The sequence below is a fragment of the Vombatus ursinus genome, unplaced genomic scaffold (genome assembly GCF_900497805.2).
Source record: "Vombatus ursinus unplaced genomic scaffold, bare-nosed wombat genome assembly UNPS02014942.1, whole genome shotgun sequence".
Classification (NCBI taxonomy): Eukaryota; Metazoa; Chordata; class Mammalia; order Diprotodontia; family Vombatidae; genus Vombatus; species Vombatus ursinus.
Window position 1 is genome coordinate 8,822,355 of NW_020954720.1, and position 17,066 is coordinate 8,839,420.

General features: G+C 37.4%; 1 protein-coding gene across 1 annotated transcript in view; it reads left to right on the top strand.

The window, feature by feature from the left end:
- KLF12 (Kruppel like factor 12) overlaps nucleotides 1-17,066 on the top strand; it is a 290,638-nt gene that overhangs the window by 153,604 nt on the left and 119,968 nt on the right. Inside the window, exon 3 of the mRNA XM_027844571.1 lies at nucleotides 875-1,010. Within this exon, the coding sequence (XP_027700372.1) occupies nucleotides 875-1,010 (136 nt within the window). The remainder of the gene's footprint in view (nucleotides 1-874; nucleotides 1,011-17,066) is intronic.

A 17,066-nucleotide genomic window follows, 5' to 3' on the forward strand; every position in this document is an offset into this window, starting at 1 on the left:
AAAAAAAAACAGAAAGAGTGAGGGCTGTATTCCAACTTATTTAAACAGCTGTTTTGTATGTTTGATTTTTGTATGTTTTTATCATTCCATGCCACTTTGAATTTTTAGGGCCAGTGGGGAAATAGAATATATTTATACATATTAAATATCTAACAGTATAATTCTAGGTAACAACTTCTGTTTTGTCCACTGTTAAACCTGTTGTTGGAACAGAAAATAATTAGCAAAATGAGCCAGGTTTGAATTTCACGTTCCCTCCCTTCCCCTATCCATGTTCCAGGGGAGGTGCTAACAAGCAGTGAAATGGCTTGAAAGCTGGCAAAGAGAGAAGAAGAGAGAAGCATTGGATAGTGTCTCAGAAATAAACCACAAAATAATTTTGTTGGGAGTAGAGGGGTTTCATTTGTTTGGGGTTTTTTTGTTTGTTTGTTTTTTTAGGCAAGTGGGGGTAAGTGGCTTGCCTAGGGTCACACAGCTAGTAAGTGTCAAGTGTTTGGTCTGAGGACTGATTTGAACTCAGGTCCTCCTGACTTAAGGGCCACTGCTCTATCCACTGTGCCACCTAGCTGCCCTTTTTCTTTTCTTTGTTTGGTTTTTTGTTGTAGTTGTTTGTTGTTGTTGTTTTAATCAAGGGGTTTTAAAAGGTTTTAGCCTATGATCATGCCCCACAGCTAATGTAAGCTTTGTCAAGTTGGGAGTGTCATATGCAGAACAGAATGTGTACTCCTGGATTTCATTTGTTCCTGTGATTTTTGGGTAATTGTTCATTACGACTGCATGGAAGAGAAGTTTGTGCTTCGTGTTGACCTGAGGAAAAATTCCTTTCCACGTGCTAACTTGATTCCCTTCTTTGTCCCTCTCCTTTTTTTTCTAGCACAAATGGACCCCCGAGGCCTATCTCCCAGACAAATTAAAAGTGACAGTGATGATGATGACCTGCCAAATGTGACCTTAGATAGCGTTAATGAAACTGGATCTACAGCCCTTTCCATAGCCAGAGCAGTACAAGAGTAAGTATCACATTCTCAGGATGAAGTAAGAATTGTCAGTGTTCAGTGGAAAATGGGAACTACAGTCTTCAGCTGGCATGCAGATAGATCGCTTTGGCTTGGGGGTGGCGCATTTCAGGAGAAGATTAAGTAAAAGATGAGTTTGTTTGTTTCAGTGGTGGTAAATATGGGTCAGGATGGCTAAACAAAAAAAAAAATCAAAAATGATTCTCTGAGGAATACATATTTATTTATGTTTATACATATGCTTTTTATAGGATCTCCCATTTCCTTATCTTCAGCTCTGAAGGATTTTTTTTTTACAAAGTTTTCTGAATGTTACCAGTATCCTTTCAGTCTGTTTTAAGAGCTATCTCAAGCATAGTAAGTTGGACATTTGTTGTGAAGATGAAATTACTTGAGAAAGCACTTTGAAAATTAAAAAGTAGGCTGTGAATGAAAGCGAATTGTTTTCGGTTTCTTTTTCTAAGCTCTAAGTCGGCTTAGGCTAAGGTTCATGCTCACTGAGTCTTCATGACTTTTATTAGTATTAACTGCATATATCTAGAAATGAGTCCTTTGACAAGCAGTGTGCATATATGTATGTATTGTTCTGAATCAAATAGCTTTGTAAAATTTTCTTCCCTGGGACAGTAGGTAGCGTTTGTAATTAGAGAACCTGATTTATCAAATAGCTCGGCATATACAATTTGTAGGTTTACAGATTTGTACCATTACTACTTCTAGTTACCACTGTATGGCCCTTGGGTTTTTGTTCTTATTCCGTAGTCATGTGACCTGTGAGCAGAAAACCTAATCGGTTCTTAAACTTCATTAAAAAAGAATCGTTTCCAGATCAAGCACGGTGATCATGTTTTTGTACTCTGCGTGGTCAGGCCATACATGTATTATCATGCCAGTTCTGTGTGCTGCATTTTAGAAAAGACATAGGCAAAGTGGAGCATTTCCAGGGGATGATGAGCAGAATGCTGAGGAGACTGGAAAATGTACCCTATTAAGACCAGTTGGGCATTTCTACCCAAAATTTTATCATTTATTTATTTTTAGAATTAATTTTTAAAAATTTTTGAGTTTTGAATTGTCTCCCTCATTACCCCTCCCCCACCCAGTAAGAAGGCAAGAAATGTGATAACTGATTATAAATTTTACAAAAAACTTGTGAAATTTTACAAAACTTATTTCTGTATCTGCCATGTTACAAAAAAAAAAAGTAAGAATAATAAACAAATTTTTTAAAGTTGTGCTTCACTCTGCCTTCAGACTCCATCAGTTCTTTCTCTTGAGGTGGATAGCATTTTTCATATTAAGCCTTTGGAATAGGCATGGATAATTATATTGATCAGAATAGTTGATCATCATACAATATTGCTGTAATTGTGTAGGTTCGCCTAGTTCTGCTCATTTCACTTTGTATCAGTTCATGTAAATCTTTCCGGGTTTTTCTGTAAGCATCCTGCTCATCATTTTTATAGCACAATAATATTCCATCACAATCGTAAACGAAAGTTTGTTCCAGATATTCCTCAATGGATGGGCATCCCCTCAATTTCTAATTCTTTGCCACTGCTAAAAGAGCTGCTCTAAATATTTCTGTACATATAGGTCCTTTTCCTCTTTCTTTGACCTCCTTGTGATATGGACCTAGTAGTAGTGGTATTTCTGGGTCATAGAGTATGCAGTTTTATAGCTCTTTGGGCGTAGTTCCAAATTGTTGTCCAGAATGGTAGAGTCCACAACTCTGCCAACAGTGCATCAGTGCCCCAATTTTCCCGCAACCCCTTCAACATTTGTCATTTTCCTTTTCTGTCATATTAGCCAATCTAATAGGTATGAGATGGTACCTCAGAGCTGTTTTAATTTGCATTTCTTTAATCCATAGTGATTTAGAGCATTTTTTCATATAACTATGGATATCTTTGATTTCTTTCGCTGAAAACTGCCTATTCATATCCTTTGACCATTTATCAATTGAAGAATGACTCGTATTCTTATAAATTTGACTCAGTCTTCTATATATTGAGAAATGAGGCATTTATCAAAGAAACTTGATATAAAAAATTTTTTTCCGCAGTTTCCTGCTTTCCTTTCAATCTTGTCTGCATTGTGTTTGTTAGTGCAAAAACTTTTGAATTTAATGTAATCAGAATTATCTATTTTACTTCCCATTATCATCTGTCTTTTATTTGGTCACAAATTCTTCCCTTAACCATAGGCCTGACAGGTAAAACTTTCCGTGCTTCTCTAATTTGCTTATGATATCACCCTTTATATCTAAATCATGTACCTATTTTGACTTTATCTTAGTATATGGTGTGAGATGCTGGTCTGTACCTAGTTTCTGCCAAACTGCTTTCTAGTTTTCTCAGCTATTTTTGTCACATAGTGAGGAACTGTGTATTTTTAGAAAGACCTTAGGGCACAGTAATTAAAATATAGTGCCTAAGGGACTATTGCATGGAAGGTGAATTTGAATTCCTCAGCTTGGGCACAGAGAGCAATGAATGAAAGTTACAAGGAGGCAGATTTCAGATCAGCAGGAGGAAAAACTTCCTACCAATTAACGTTGTACAGAAATGAATGGAATCTCAGGAAGCACACTAAATTATAGTGTAATTATGTTAAATACTGTTAGTGATTCATTGGAATACAAATCATACTGCTTCAGTTATTAGTCTTCCTTTATTCAGGGGCCTTGTGGCATAGTAGATAACGAGTCAGCCTCTAGGAAGCCCTAAGTTCAAGGCCAGCCTCTAACAAGGACAACTTGGGCAGATCACTTAACTTCACAATGCTCCAAGCAACTCTCTAAAACTATAAACTGCTGATAAGGTATTGATAATGTACTGGTAGATGGTGTTTTCTCACTAGGAATACCAATGCCAAGGAAATCACATCTCTTAATGGCAGTATGGTTCAGGAGTAAGAAACCTTCACAGAGTGAAAAGTCCTGGGTTTTAATCCTGGCTCAGCCATTAACTCCCGTTGTGACGTTAGGCAAGTCACATCATCTCTCTTCTACCTTGTTTTTTCACCTGTAAAATTAGGGGGCTACACTAGAAGACTGTAAGATTCCTCTGGCTCTAAAACTGGGGATCCTATGAATTTTGTGGCTGTGATTACCAAAATCTGAATTATCAAAGTGATCCCTCATCCTCACCTTTTGTTTTCAGTTTTTAGAATACATTGTGTTGAGTTCCTGTCAGAGCAATGTCTTATGAAAATCAGATGCGGTCTGCTCACTGTAAAATAGTGCATTGAAGAGTGAAAGGATTGGTTAGTCTCCAAATGTGTTATTTGTAAGGCACCATGTTAATTAATACCTGAGAAAAAAGAATGTGGAAGTTGCCCACCAGGTGTGTATCTATGTTCTTACATATCTCATCTTTCCATTTCCATAATGTGGTTTCACTGCAACAAAAATTGTGTATGTGTGCGTACGTGTGTGTGCACACAAGCGCGTGGGCACATGCTTGTGCCTTGGGAAATGCCTGATTCATTATTCATAGAACTGTTTTCATTAAGCTATTAGGAAAGTGTACACCAGTCTGTCACCTGGGAAGCCCTACAGCTAGCTGCAATATAAAGAGTTAATTAGCTATTATTCAAGAAAGAAAGGTGATGGCAGTAATCACTGAGAAGTGCTGAGATGGTTTTAGGTGATTTTTTTTTCCTAAGGATTATTTGACCAAGAGAATTGAAATTTAGGTATCTTGGAAAATACAGCTGTGCCATGTCAGGGAAACCCTTCCTTATAAATCATTTGAGTCAGGGCAACTACGTTAAGCTAAATTTAGGATCGTAGAATTTCATCTCTCTCTGTCGTCGCTCCCTGGTGGCTCTCAGAATTGTTCTCTTGCAGTACCGCTACGTTAATCTTGCATATCTGTTCTTCCTCTTCATTTTGCTTGTTTCAGACCATCTGAAAGGAATAAAACACTCAGAGTCAATTAACAGCTTTTCAAACAGAACTTTTTATTGGTTTTAGTACAAGGAAGTAAAAATAAAATAAACCAAATTGCCTTCTAACTCTGTATGATTGTAAAATTTTCAGGAAAAATTGTGTTTGGCAAAATGTGTTTCTGGTTTTCTTTAAAAATTTGTAAGGTAGTTGTTGAATCCAAACCATAATTGAGTTTTCCCTCAATTGAAATTAATATTTACCTTAGTGTTGTTTTCTAAGAGTGATTGTAATCGTGATATGAAAAGCATAACACAGTGAAACACAGCCATATCATGTTAACATACCTTTTTATCAGTGAGTTTGGGAATGTTGCGCTCTTGTCTCTAATCTCTAGGATTATTCTACCCTGAAGGGCTAGAAATAGTAGGAAGGTACTGTGGAGAAATCTCAGTTCACTTACAGCAAAGTGACCTCATCAAGCCTCATATGAAATCATTTTTACCTTCCTTATACTTTTTTTATTCTTTCACCCAAGAGAGTGAAATCTCAGATTGCAAGGTACAACAGGTTATTTTCCCATTCAGCTATCAACAGGAAGCCAATATGAACAGTGTTTTCTTGATGTTATCTTTAGAGAGGAGTCTTAGTGCTACTGTAAGGGTTAAAAAATAATAGGCAGGTATGGGTATTGGCATTCTTGCTAAATGAATGTCATTAACCATCTTGCCTATGGAGAGACAAACACCGGATATGTTTCTGTTCATGCTGGCAGTGTTCAATAGATGATGTTGGCTCGGTGACTGACAGATGGAGATGGGGACCTAACAACTGGAACTGGCTCGGCTAGCCACCAGTAATGCCTCTCAGCAGCGTTTCAGAGCTTGGAATAATGTGGCACATTTTCAATATCTCAGCCTCTCATAATATTTACAAGCACGGTGAGGGCTGAAGTGCTACCCCCCCCCCACACACACACCCCTGCACTATTGTAAGAGATGGATCTCTTCCATGAGTTTTGGGGGCTGGTGGTAGGCAGTGTGCTTGTACATACATGCCCCCATTTTAAAGTCAGAAAGCCTGCTTGCAAGCCCTGCTAGAGATCAAGCATCTGTATTCTGTCCAGCTCAATTTGACAAATATTTTGAAAGCACCTACCAGGTCCATTTGTGTAAACAGAGAATTTGTCTAAATGCATGGAAGAGAGATTTACAGATAAAAGACTTCATCAAGAATATGAATATTCAGATGAAGTAAGTATATCAGATCCTTTCATTTTACAAGCTTTTTTTTAAAAGTGTCTACATATAAGGTGTTATGGGAGGAAAGGGGAGGCAGGAGAGAACTAAGAATAATACAGAGTAGAAGATGATGAGGTCGGGGAATGTCTTAAAAAGGAGAGGACGGTTTCAGTGAGGGCTACCAGGGAAGGCTTCCCTAAGGAAAAAGAAGGATGGAGCTGGCTAGCCGCAAGAGAGCCAGGATAGTATCATTTGACAGCTATGACTTCTCTGTAACCTGAGAGCAAGTACGCTTTATCTACTTAACCAATCGTCTGTCTGCCTGTTTCTGTCCTTAGGTAGAATGCGCCAAAATATTTACATGATATCACCATCAAATAGGGCAAATGATATAGTTCTCTTGAGTTGTGCCAAAGGCTAGAATGCAAAACCAAAAATTCATGGCCCTTTATGGCAGCGGGGTTCATGGCATTAGTCGATGTGGAGAGGCAGCTATAGCAGAGTGGCTGCAGAACTGGTCTCAGAGTCAGGAAGTCCTGGCTTCCCATATTACCTCTGACAGACACCTGCTTTGTGACCCAGGGCAAGTTACTTAACTTCTCTGTTCCTCAGGTCATAGAACAAGTGGCTGTCTGCATTGGTAGAGCGGAGCATCTTCATCAGCAGAGCAATGAAATCAAAGGTCTACACTTCCCCCAACTCACCCTCAAACCCTGTAATGTTGAAATAATTATTTTTAAAAGAATCTATTCCCTAAATCAAACATAAGAGAACAAGAGTGAGATATAGTCTCTCTGCCACTTCCTGTATGACCTTGTCCAAATCACTTCATTTTTCTGAGGCTCAGTTTCTTTAGCTGTAATATTAATAAAAGACTATTTTCAGTGGCTTTCTTGTATAATTATTTGAAGAATCAATCAATTCATAACGTCAGAATGCTTTGTAAAGTGATATAAACTATGCTCATCTAGGAGTTTTATACAAGGCATGATTGTTTATCAATTGGAATTCCAAGTTTAATTTTTTTGATGATATTGTTTTGTGAACCAGTCAAGCAAATAATTGCACTGGCTAAAATTAGTATAAATATATAAAGCGACTTGTTTTAAAATTTACTTTAATTTCAGTTATTTTAGTTGACCAGGCTTTAGAAAGCTTTTTTTGGACCTGGAAAAGGCATGTCTACTGAGTAATATTTGTAATTTTTCTAAAATTGTTTGCTCTAGGGGAAAAACATTACTGGAATCAGTAGTATGATTGATTATTTTTGTCAGCAGGAATACCATATATCTGCAAAAGTTTTTGTTTCACTTTTCTTCCAATCACCTTCATATATGGGTAGTAGAAAGAGAACTGCCTTTGAATCCTGGTGCCAACACTTAACTGTGTGTAAGTTACTGTGTATAACCCACAAATGCCATGGTTTTTTTGTAGCAATTCACAGCCTTCGTGCCTCTGATGCCTACTTGTAGGCTGTCTATAAAATGAGGGGCGGTGGAGAAGGGAATAAGCATTTATGTAGCACCTACTATCTGCTAAGCACTTTACAAATATTACCTCATTTGCTCCTTACAACAACCCCACAAGGTTGGTGCTGTTATTATCCAATTTTACAGCTAAGGAAATTGTGACAAATAAAGGTTAAGTGACTTGCCCAGGGTCACGGAGCTAATAGGTGCCCAAGGTTAGATATGAGCTTATTTTCCTGTCTCCTGGCCTACTGCATCACCTAGCTGCCTCTAATGCTAAATAACCTATAATTGACTTTATGTTTCATGCTGCTCTGAATGAATTGACTTGTTTTTTTGGAATTGACTTGTTTTTTTGGTATAAAATTAATGTTTTGGAACCACCCTGATAATTCAGAGCTGAATTTCTTACTTTCTGGTGATCATGTGGGCAAAGATAAATAAACATTAAATTTGTTTCCAAAAAAAAAGTTATTCATCATTGCAGGATTGCTAAATTATAACAGGGAGAGAATATGCATACTATACTTGTGGTGAGTGCTGTGTGTAATTCTCTGTGGTTTTTTAGATGACATATAAAGACATTTTAAACAAATTGAAATTATTCAACATGACACCAAATTTTTAAATACTGTAGTGTTCTAATTTAGTTAAATATACAGGCTGCAATTGGCCACAAGTCTCAAAAATTATTAGTGTCTAATTGAAGGATAAACCTTTTCCATACATGAAATTTTTTTTTCTCTTTTCAGACTGTATGCCTTTAGCTATAATTACTTTGTATATTTATCTCATTTGTGTTTCTCAGCATTTGTTCTTAAAAGATATATCCCAAATATCTCTGTAGCGCATACATTTGTGATATATTGATGATGTAGATATTGTGTGATAATGTAAACCTATTAATATGTTTTACTACAAGTTCTCCTAGTCATTCATCATCGTTACATTCATTAATGACGTCAGTGAGATTACCCACGATCAGAGATCTGTGCTATCTTTGAAATTAACCCAATTCACTAGTACATGGCCTCCTCTATTATCAATCAAATGCCAGAGACACTCTTCTTGTCAACCATAAAATATAACCATTGCACCATTACTCACTTGTGCTTTATATTATCTTTCTGCTTTCTTAAATCTCATTTGAGTATATGTACCCACATTCATCAAATGAAAGTCAAAAATATAAGGCATTATCTGCATGGATTAAGTAGAGATTCCCTTTCTAGTGTTTGAAGCCCTCCGTAGTCTACCTCCAGCCTACCCTTATAGCCTTATTTCCCAGAATTCTTCTCCGTGTGTTTGTTGTGCCTGTCAGAGTGGACTCTGAGCTGATGCTAAAAGTCAACATTCCGTCTCTTACATGCATTTACAAAACCTTTTCCCCAGGCAAGAAGTGCACCTTATTCTTGTCTCTGACTTGGATCTTTTATTTTACTTCTTGGTTTTGTGATGTCCCTAGTTAAAGCTGTTTACCTCTGCAGATTACCTTGTTGAACTTGGAGTAAAGATCTGGGTTCAGATTCTGTCTCTGAAACCTCCTACCTGAGTGACCAGGGACATGTGAGCTAATTTCTCTAAGCCTCAGTTTCCTTATCTGTAAAGTGGGGATAGTAGTTCCTATTGCACTCGCCGTAGGTTGTTATAAGATGAGAGAATTCATTCCAGGTGCTTTTGCAAATGTCAAAATGCTATATAAATGTCAGGTGTTGTTACTTATCTGTAATATTATACGTGTTGTATGTCCTCAGTACAATATCAACTACGTAAGGATTGAGACTTTAATTTTTCCCTTGTACTTCCAGTTTCTAGCACAATGTCTTGCAGATAGTAGTCACTAAATAAACGCTTGAATTGAATTGAATGGAGAACATTAGAAATAAATACAGTGTAGCTCACACACAATGAAATCACAGACATTTGAGGGTCAGAGTCAGTGTTATGTATTGGAAAGACTATTAGATTTGTAGGAGGACTGAGATTTTAATTATGCTTAGGCCACATTTGACTATATAAATCATTCAAACTCTCTTAGTTTTAATGTCTTCATCTGTAAAAATGGAGATAACCTGTAACATGATAGATGGATAGGTTACTGGACTTGGAACCACCAAAATAGAGCTCTTACACTTATCAGCTGTGTGAGCCAAGACAAGCCACTTAACATCTCTGTGCTTCGTTTTCTTCATCTGTAAAAATAAGTGGGTTAGAGTCAGTGACCTCTGAGGTTTTTTCTGGCCCTTCATGTATGAGTCTGTGACATACCTAGATAGATTGCTGTGCGCATCAGATGATATAACGCATGCTGAGCATTGTGTAAGTTGTAAAGGGTGTCCCAAAAGTCTTAGTCCAGGTTTAAACTTTAATTGCTTAAAATTTCACTAAGACTTTTGAGATACCCAATATAAAAAAGATCTCATTCCCCCAAAAAGGTAAAAAAAAACTGATCAATCTACGTAATAGAAAAGACGGTTATTACTTCTTTGTTTACAAAGAGTAAACAAATAATCATCATATAAATAAAAATTCCAAGTAAAATTATCATATTTTCCTGACTGTTGGGGCCAGGGGGAGTTAACATAAATCAGTCAAGTAACATGGCTAGTTAAAATATAAAATTTTCTTTGAAAAGTTTTATTTTTTCTTATTCTGCCTTGCTTGGACATATTTAAGCCTTGCTTCAGAATTACAGCTTTAGCAATTATAGAAGTTAGTATTTAAGAGAAAAAGTTTCTTGCTTGTGGAAGAAGTTAAATTGAACTAATTGTTTCAAGTTTGTCCTATGATATTCTCTAAATATTTACATTTTTAAAAATAAATCTAGACATATATTTTCTAGAAGCTTCTGGAGGATTTTATGAACTCCTCTCCCTAGACTCACTAAATTCATTTAGCACACTGTTTAATGGTTATATGAAAAAAAAAATCAATAGTAAGAGGTATGGTAATCACATTTATTGAGCTCTTGATTTCTAAGTTTCACCATGTAAACTCCTCTCCAGGGCCTATACTCTCACAAATGTTTGTTTTCTTTTGCCGAGAATAGGGGAAAATGGAGCTGAAAAAAAGATTCATTTTAGCTGAACAAGCAAAATAACACACAAATATGGTGAAACATGGTTATGTTCAGCTTGCAAACTCAAATTAGCATTGATTGCCTTCTAGTAAACAATATGGCCAAGTGAAACAATGCTTTTTTCCCCCATTTTTGTTCCTATTTTTCAGTTGTTGAATCTATCATTTATTCATTCTTTGTTTGAACAAACATTTAAGCTTCCAATGTAAGCGGAACACACTTCCTTCAAGTTTAGATCAGGCACCATATATGCCCTTCATGAAGCTTACAGTCTAGTGTGACCTGCAAAGTAAGTGTGCAAGCATGATGATATTATTCAGACAATTGAGGCAAAAAAAAAATGTTTAGCTATATATTTCAAATAGTACTTTTATATTTATAATTATATATAATTCAGTTGTAATTGTATTTAATTTGCTCAGTTCACTCGATTTTACATGTATATGGACAATCATAATGATAGGACATATTTTCATATCACTGAAATATAGTAGATACATATATCTTCCATTATGGAAAGAAGGCCAAGAAAAGAATATGCAGTGTATCTTACTTATTACAATAATAAGTGAATATGAAAAGGGTAGGTACCATTAGAATTAAGCTGCTTGTATGTAAGGATTGTTTCATTGTTTGACCTTCTATCCTCAGAGACTATCAAATATTTGGCACATAGTAGGTACTTAATAAATGTGTGTTGATTGATTGATACAAGAAATACATTTAATTCTGTGGTAGATTCTTTGGGGAAAAAAAGGAGTCAGAATGATATGTCAATTTTACCACCTTTTTTCATCCTGTATATATTTTACGTTTAGTGGGTTACTTATATGTCATCTATCAAGTTTATTCATTGGTGGTCCAAAAGGATTTTGTGAAAGCTTTAAGAAGAGTCCCACAGAGCACGTATCAGAGTATAGTTTCAGCACTTGGCGAGGCTGGTATAATTAAGAAAATTGATTTGGAAGAGAAATGGCTAGAAGTTTAGGGGTTTTCACCAAAGGACATCTTCATTTTCATTTTTGGATTAGACAGCCTACATTGTGGATTTAAAGTACTCATTCATTTTTCATCCTAATGGGCTTTTAAAACTTTACTAGTCTGACTTGGTGTGTAGTTTATTTAACAAGTGAAACCAAACACTTCAAGTCAGAAAGCCAAGAGCAGTTTTAAAAATGTAAGAACATAGAAACCAATAGCTATAGTCTTAGATAGGGGAAAAAAAAAGCCAATCCATCACTATAGCTATCAAATTCAGATGTAATCCCTTCACATCCTTAAATTTATCTAAATATTTGTATTTAGATTATTCAGATTTTTGTCTCTCAAATTTCCAATTTAACAACATTTATAAGGCACTGGGCAGGACTTGAATTGAAAAGTCAAGATTACAAAGGTACACTGAAAATAATTGCATTAAAAATGATCAGATATGAACTTAACGATTCTTTTGTGTATTTAAATACATCAGGTTGAACCTAAAGAAAAAACAATTAAACGTATCCTTCCTCTACTTTCATTTCCAATTTTGTTTAGTTTTCTTCTCACATTGTTTATGAAGACTGTCTTCCTTTATAACTCCAAGAGACAACTAAAGTTACGCATTCTGCTGGGTTAATTGGGGTTGGGTGGACCCTCACAGGAAATGTAGATTACATACAACTTATCTTTTGTATTAATGTCAGAATTCAAATCCATCTAGTCATCAAAAATACACTGTTAATTTTATTTATGCAATGTCTCTGTGAATTGTAATAAATCTGATATTCCTTTTTATTATTATGGATCAAACACTAAATGATGTGAAATTTAGTTTGCAGTGGTTTTTTTTGTGTGCCTATTTTAGATGTTACTTCCCTTTGTGGAAAGTTTAATATGGCAGAGAGTTGTGACTTTTTACCAAACCAAGTTGAACAGGACAGTGTCACTGCCTGAGATTAAAGAGGTTTTATGGTTTTGATGTTTGCAGATTTTTGTAGATATGCATTTTACATTTAATTGGCGTTTCTGTAAGGATTGGATAGGATACAAAAGACATGGAAGACATTGCCAATGTTCTCCTGGAGCTGATAATATAATTGAGAGACAAACTCACTCGTGGGAACATACAACTGTGAGTCTGAGCATGTGTGCACACAACACAGTTGAGTAGCAAAAAAGACAGCATGTGACTCAGTGCTGAAATTAGGGATGCAGAAAAATGTCAGGGAGCTCAGAGAAGAGCGATTCTGGATGTCAGAGGTCAGCAGAGGCCTCAAGTCACAGGTAAGAATTGAGCTGGACCAGAAAGAATGATTTGGATCTGTATAGAAAGCGATGGTCGTCAGTTCTAGGTGGCAAAGGCACAGCTTGAACAAAGTCTCAGAGTTAGGAACAAGGCTGTGATATTGAGGAGGAGGTATAATCAGCTTGCCAGCATCCACATCTGGTTGCAGCCAGCTTTTTCAGACTGTCTCTGCATTCCTCTAGGAAAAAACTGCTGTCTACTCACCCCGCCTCCTCCCAGTTGCAAACTTTCCTCATTTCTGTCTATTTCCTCGTGTCCTTCCATCTTGCTGCAGCCTCCCCTCTTGCCCATCACAGAAGCCCAGAGTTAAAAGGTCATCTGACTCAGCCCTCTACTTCAAATGAGATAATATTTGTAAATCAAAATGAGAAATGAAAGCTCAAACAAGATAATATTTGTGCAATTCCTGACACATCATAGACACTATATAAATACTTATACCCTTTCCCCTTCCCTTCTCTCCCTATCCAACTTATTCTTCAAGTCTTCATTCAAATAGCATCTTCTCTAGAAAACCTTCCTTTGCTATGCTATCCTGAAATGACCTCTCCCTCCTGTGAAATTGTGCATTTATCATTTGGATAATTCATCTTACAATTATTTCTCTTGTGTATCTTCTCTTCCTATTATTACTTTGTTACTCTCTGACCGTATCCACCCCACCAGAAACTAAGACTGTACTCCTGCTTGCCTGGGCTCTGATAGGTGAGTTTTTTGCCTGAGAACCATGCAATTGGACCTTTTTTTCCTGTGTTCTCCCTAGTACGGGCCTATTCTTTACCATATGTACCCTATTGAAAATGAGGACTCTACTCCTGTATGCTCCCACCTGATTTTAGTAGTGAGGCTTTTGCCTTATCTGGTCTAGAACCAGGCCACCATGTTCTAAGTACCCTTTCCCTCTTCTCTTCTTCCCCAGTTTCCAATTCCCTTTTATATGTTGTTTTCTCACATTAGAATGTAAGCAACTTCTGCTTCTGGGAGCCAAAATGGCGGAGTAAGAAGTAAGTTGTGCTTACCCTCCCTTATTAACCTTTGAAAGTCTAGAAAATATTGCCCCAGGAAAAACTCTCGAACAGCTGAGCCAGCAGAAAGACAGAATGCAGCAGTGTTGTAGCCCAGGAAACTTGGGGGATTAATGGGAAAAGCCCCTCCTGCTCTGGGGAGAGGGGTAGCAGTACAGCACGCGAGGCATCCCAGAAAGGCAGTGGCAAGCCCCACCTCAGCATCCCAAGGGGAGATCCTGAGTCCTCGGGTATTGGAGCAGGCAAGCACCAACACCAGGACCCCCTGAATACCGCTAGGGGAACCAGAATACAACAGCTGGGAAAACCGCCAGGTTCCTTCTCCAGCAGCCAAATCCCCCAGTACCTAAGCACAAGTTCCAGGAAGCACAACTTCAGGAGGCAGAGCTCCAGGCTGACAGACATGCTCCAGCATCGAAATATCCCTGTGCAAGGCCCAGGTGAGTAGGAGCCAAAGAAAGGAGTGCAAGACCTGGGTGAGCTGAAGGAAAGAAAGGAGTACAAGGCCTGGGTGAGCAGGTGTCCCCCAGGTGCCAGACTCCCCATCCCCACCATGAGATCTCCAGTGTTGCTGACCCCAGCCCAGCACCAGGTAAGCTGCCAGAACCCTACAGCCTCCAACTGCCAGCATCTGAGGCCCCAGCACACGAAGCCAGTGACCAGGTTCAAGGCTCTCAGCACAAGAAGCTTGGGTCAATGCCCCCTGTGCTCCAGCAGGAGAGCTCAGCTTTTTTTAAAAGTCAGGAAATAGGCAAACACCACAAGCAAAAAAACCAGAAATGGACAGTGACCATAGATTCTTATTATGGGGACAGAGAAGATCAAGGCACAAATTCAGAAGGCGACATTGTCAATATACCCATATCAGAAACCTCAAAGGGGAATATGAACTGGTCTCCAGTCCAAAGAGTCTTCTTGGAAGAGGTCAAGAAGTATTTAAAAAGTCAAATAAGAGGCAGAAAAAAAAGTGGGAAAAGAAACAGGAGTTAATGAAAGAGAGTCAATAGCTTGGAAAGGGAAGGACAAAAATTAACTGTAGGAAACAAATCCTTGAAAAATACAATTGGCCAAATGGGAAAATAAGTACACCGAAGAAAACAACTCCTTAAAAAGTAGAATTGGCCAAATGGAAAAGGAGGCACAAAAACTCACTGAAGAGAAGAACTCCTTAAAAAAAGTAAAATGGGCCAAATGGAAAAAGAAGTACAAAATCTAAAAGAAGAAAACAATTCTTTAAAAATTAGATTTAGACAAGTGGAAGCTAAAGACTCTGTGAGAGATCAAGAATCAGTCAAACAGAAACAAAATGAAAAAGTAGAAGAAAATGTAAAACTATCTCATTGGTAAAACAACTGATCTAGAAAATAGATCCAGGAGAGACAATTTTAAAATTATTGGTTTACCTGAAAACCATAATGAAAAAAAGAGCCCGGACAGCATCTTTCAGGAAATCATCAAGGAAAACTGCCCTGAGGTACTGTAACTAGAGGGTAAAATCATCATCAAAAGAACCCACTGATCACCCCCTGAAAGAGATCCCAAATTGAGAATTCCAAAATTACCAGGTCAAAGAGAAAATGCTGCAAGCAGCCAGAAAGAAACAATTTAAATATCATGGAACCACAACTGGAGGACCTTGCAGCTTCTACATTAAAAGATCAAAGGGTGTGGAATACTATATTCTGTAAGGCAAAGGAGCTTGGATTACAACCAAGGATCAACTACCCAGCAAGAATGAGCATGATCTTTCAGGGGAGGAGATGGACATTCAATAAAATAGGGGACTTCCAAACCTGACTGAAGAAAAGAAAGATCAAACAAGGGTAAAAAGGCAGAAAAACCTATTAACAGTAGAGGGAAAGAAGAGAGGGAGATGAGCATTCTTTGAACTTTACTTTCATCAGATTTGATTCAAAGAGGGAATAATACAATCAGTTAGGTTTAGAAATCTCACTCTAGAGGAAGTAGGAGGGGAAAGGGAAAAGAAAAGGGAAGGTGTGAATAGAAGGGAGGGAAGAAGTAGTAAGGGTAAAGGTGAAGAAAAGAGAGGGGGCTAATAGAGAGGAGGGCAGACTGAGGGAGGTGGTGGTCAAAAGCAAAACTCTACTGAGGAGGGAAAGGGAGAAAAGAGGGAGAAAAGTATAAACAGGGGGAAAATAGGATGGAGAGAAAGACACAGACAATAGTCCAAGCTGTGAATGTGAATGGGATGAACTCTCCCACGAAATGGAAGCAGATAGCAGATAGGATTAAAAACCACAATCCTACAATATGTTGTTTACAAGAAACACATTTGAAGCAGAGGGACACACACAGAGTAAAGGTAAAAGGCTGGAGCAGAATATATTATGCTTCAGCTGAAGTAGAAAAAGCAGAGGTAGCCATCCTATCTCAGACAAAGCAAAAACAAAAGTAGATCTAATTAAAAGAGATCAGGAAGGAAACTCCTTCCTCCTTAAAGGTACCATAGAGGATGAAGTAATGTCATTAGTAAACGTATACACCAAGTGGTATAGCATCTAAATTCTTAGAGGAGAAGTTAAGGGAGTTACAGGAGGAAATAACAAAACTATGCTAGCGGAGGACCTCAACCTCCCCCTCTCAGAATTAGATAGATCTAACCCGAAAATAAACAAGAAAGAAGTTAAGGAGAGGAATAGAATTTTAGAAAAGTTAGATATGGTTGACCTCTGGAGAAAATTGAATGGGGATAGAAAGCAATATACCATTTTCTTGGCAGTACGTGGCACCTTCACAAAAATTGACCATGTACTAGGGCATACAAACCTCACAATCCAGTGCAGAAAGGCAGAAATATTAAATGCATTCTTTTTAGATCATGATGCAATAAAAATTACATGTAATAAAGGGCCATGGAAAGATAGACTAAAAATTAATTAGAAACTCAATAATCTAATCCTAAAGAATGAATGGATCAAACAACAAATCATAGAAATAATTAATAACTTCATCCAAGAGAATGACAGCAATGAGACAATATACCAAAACTTATGGGATCCAGCAGAAAGAGTCCTTAGGAGAAGTTTTATATCTTTC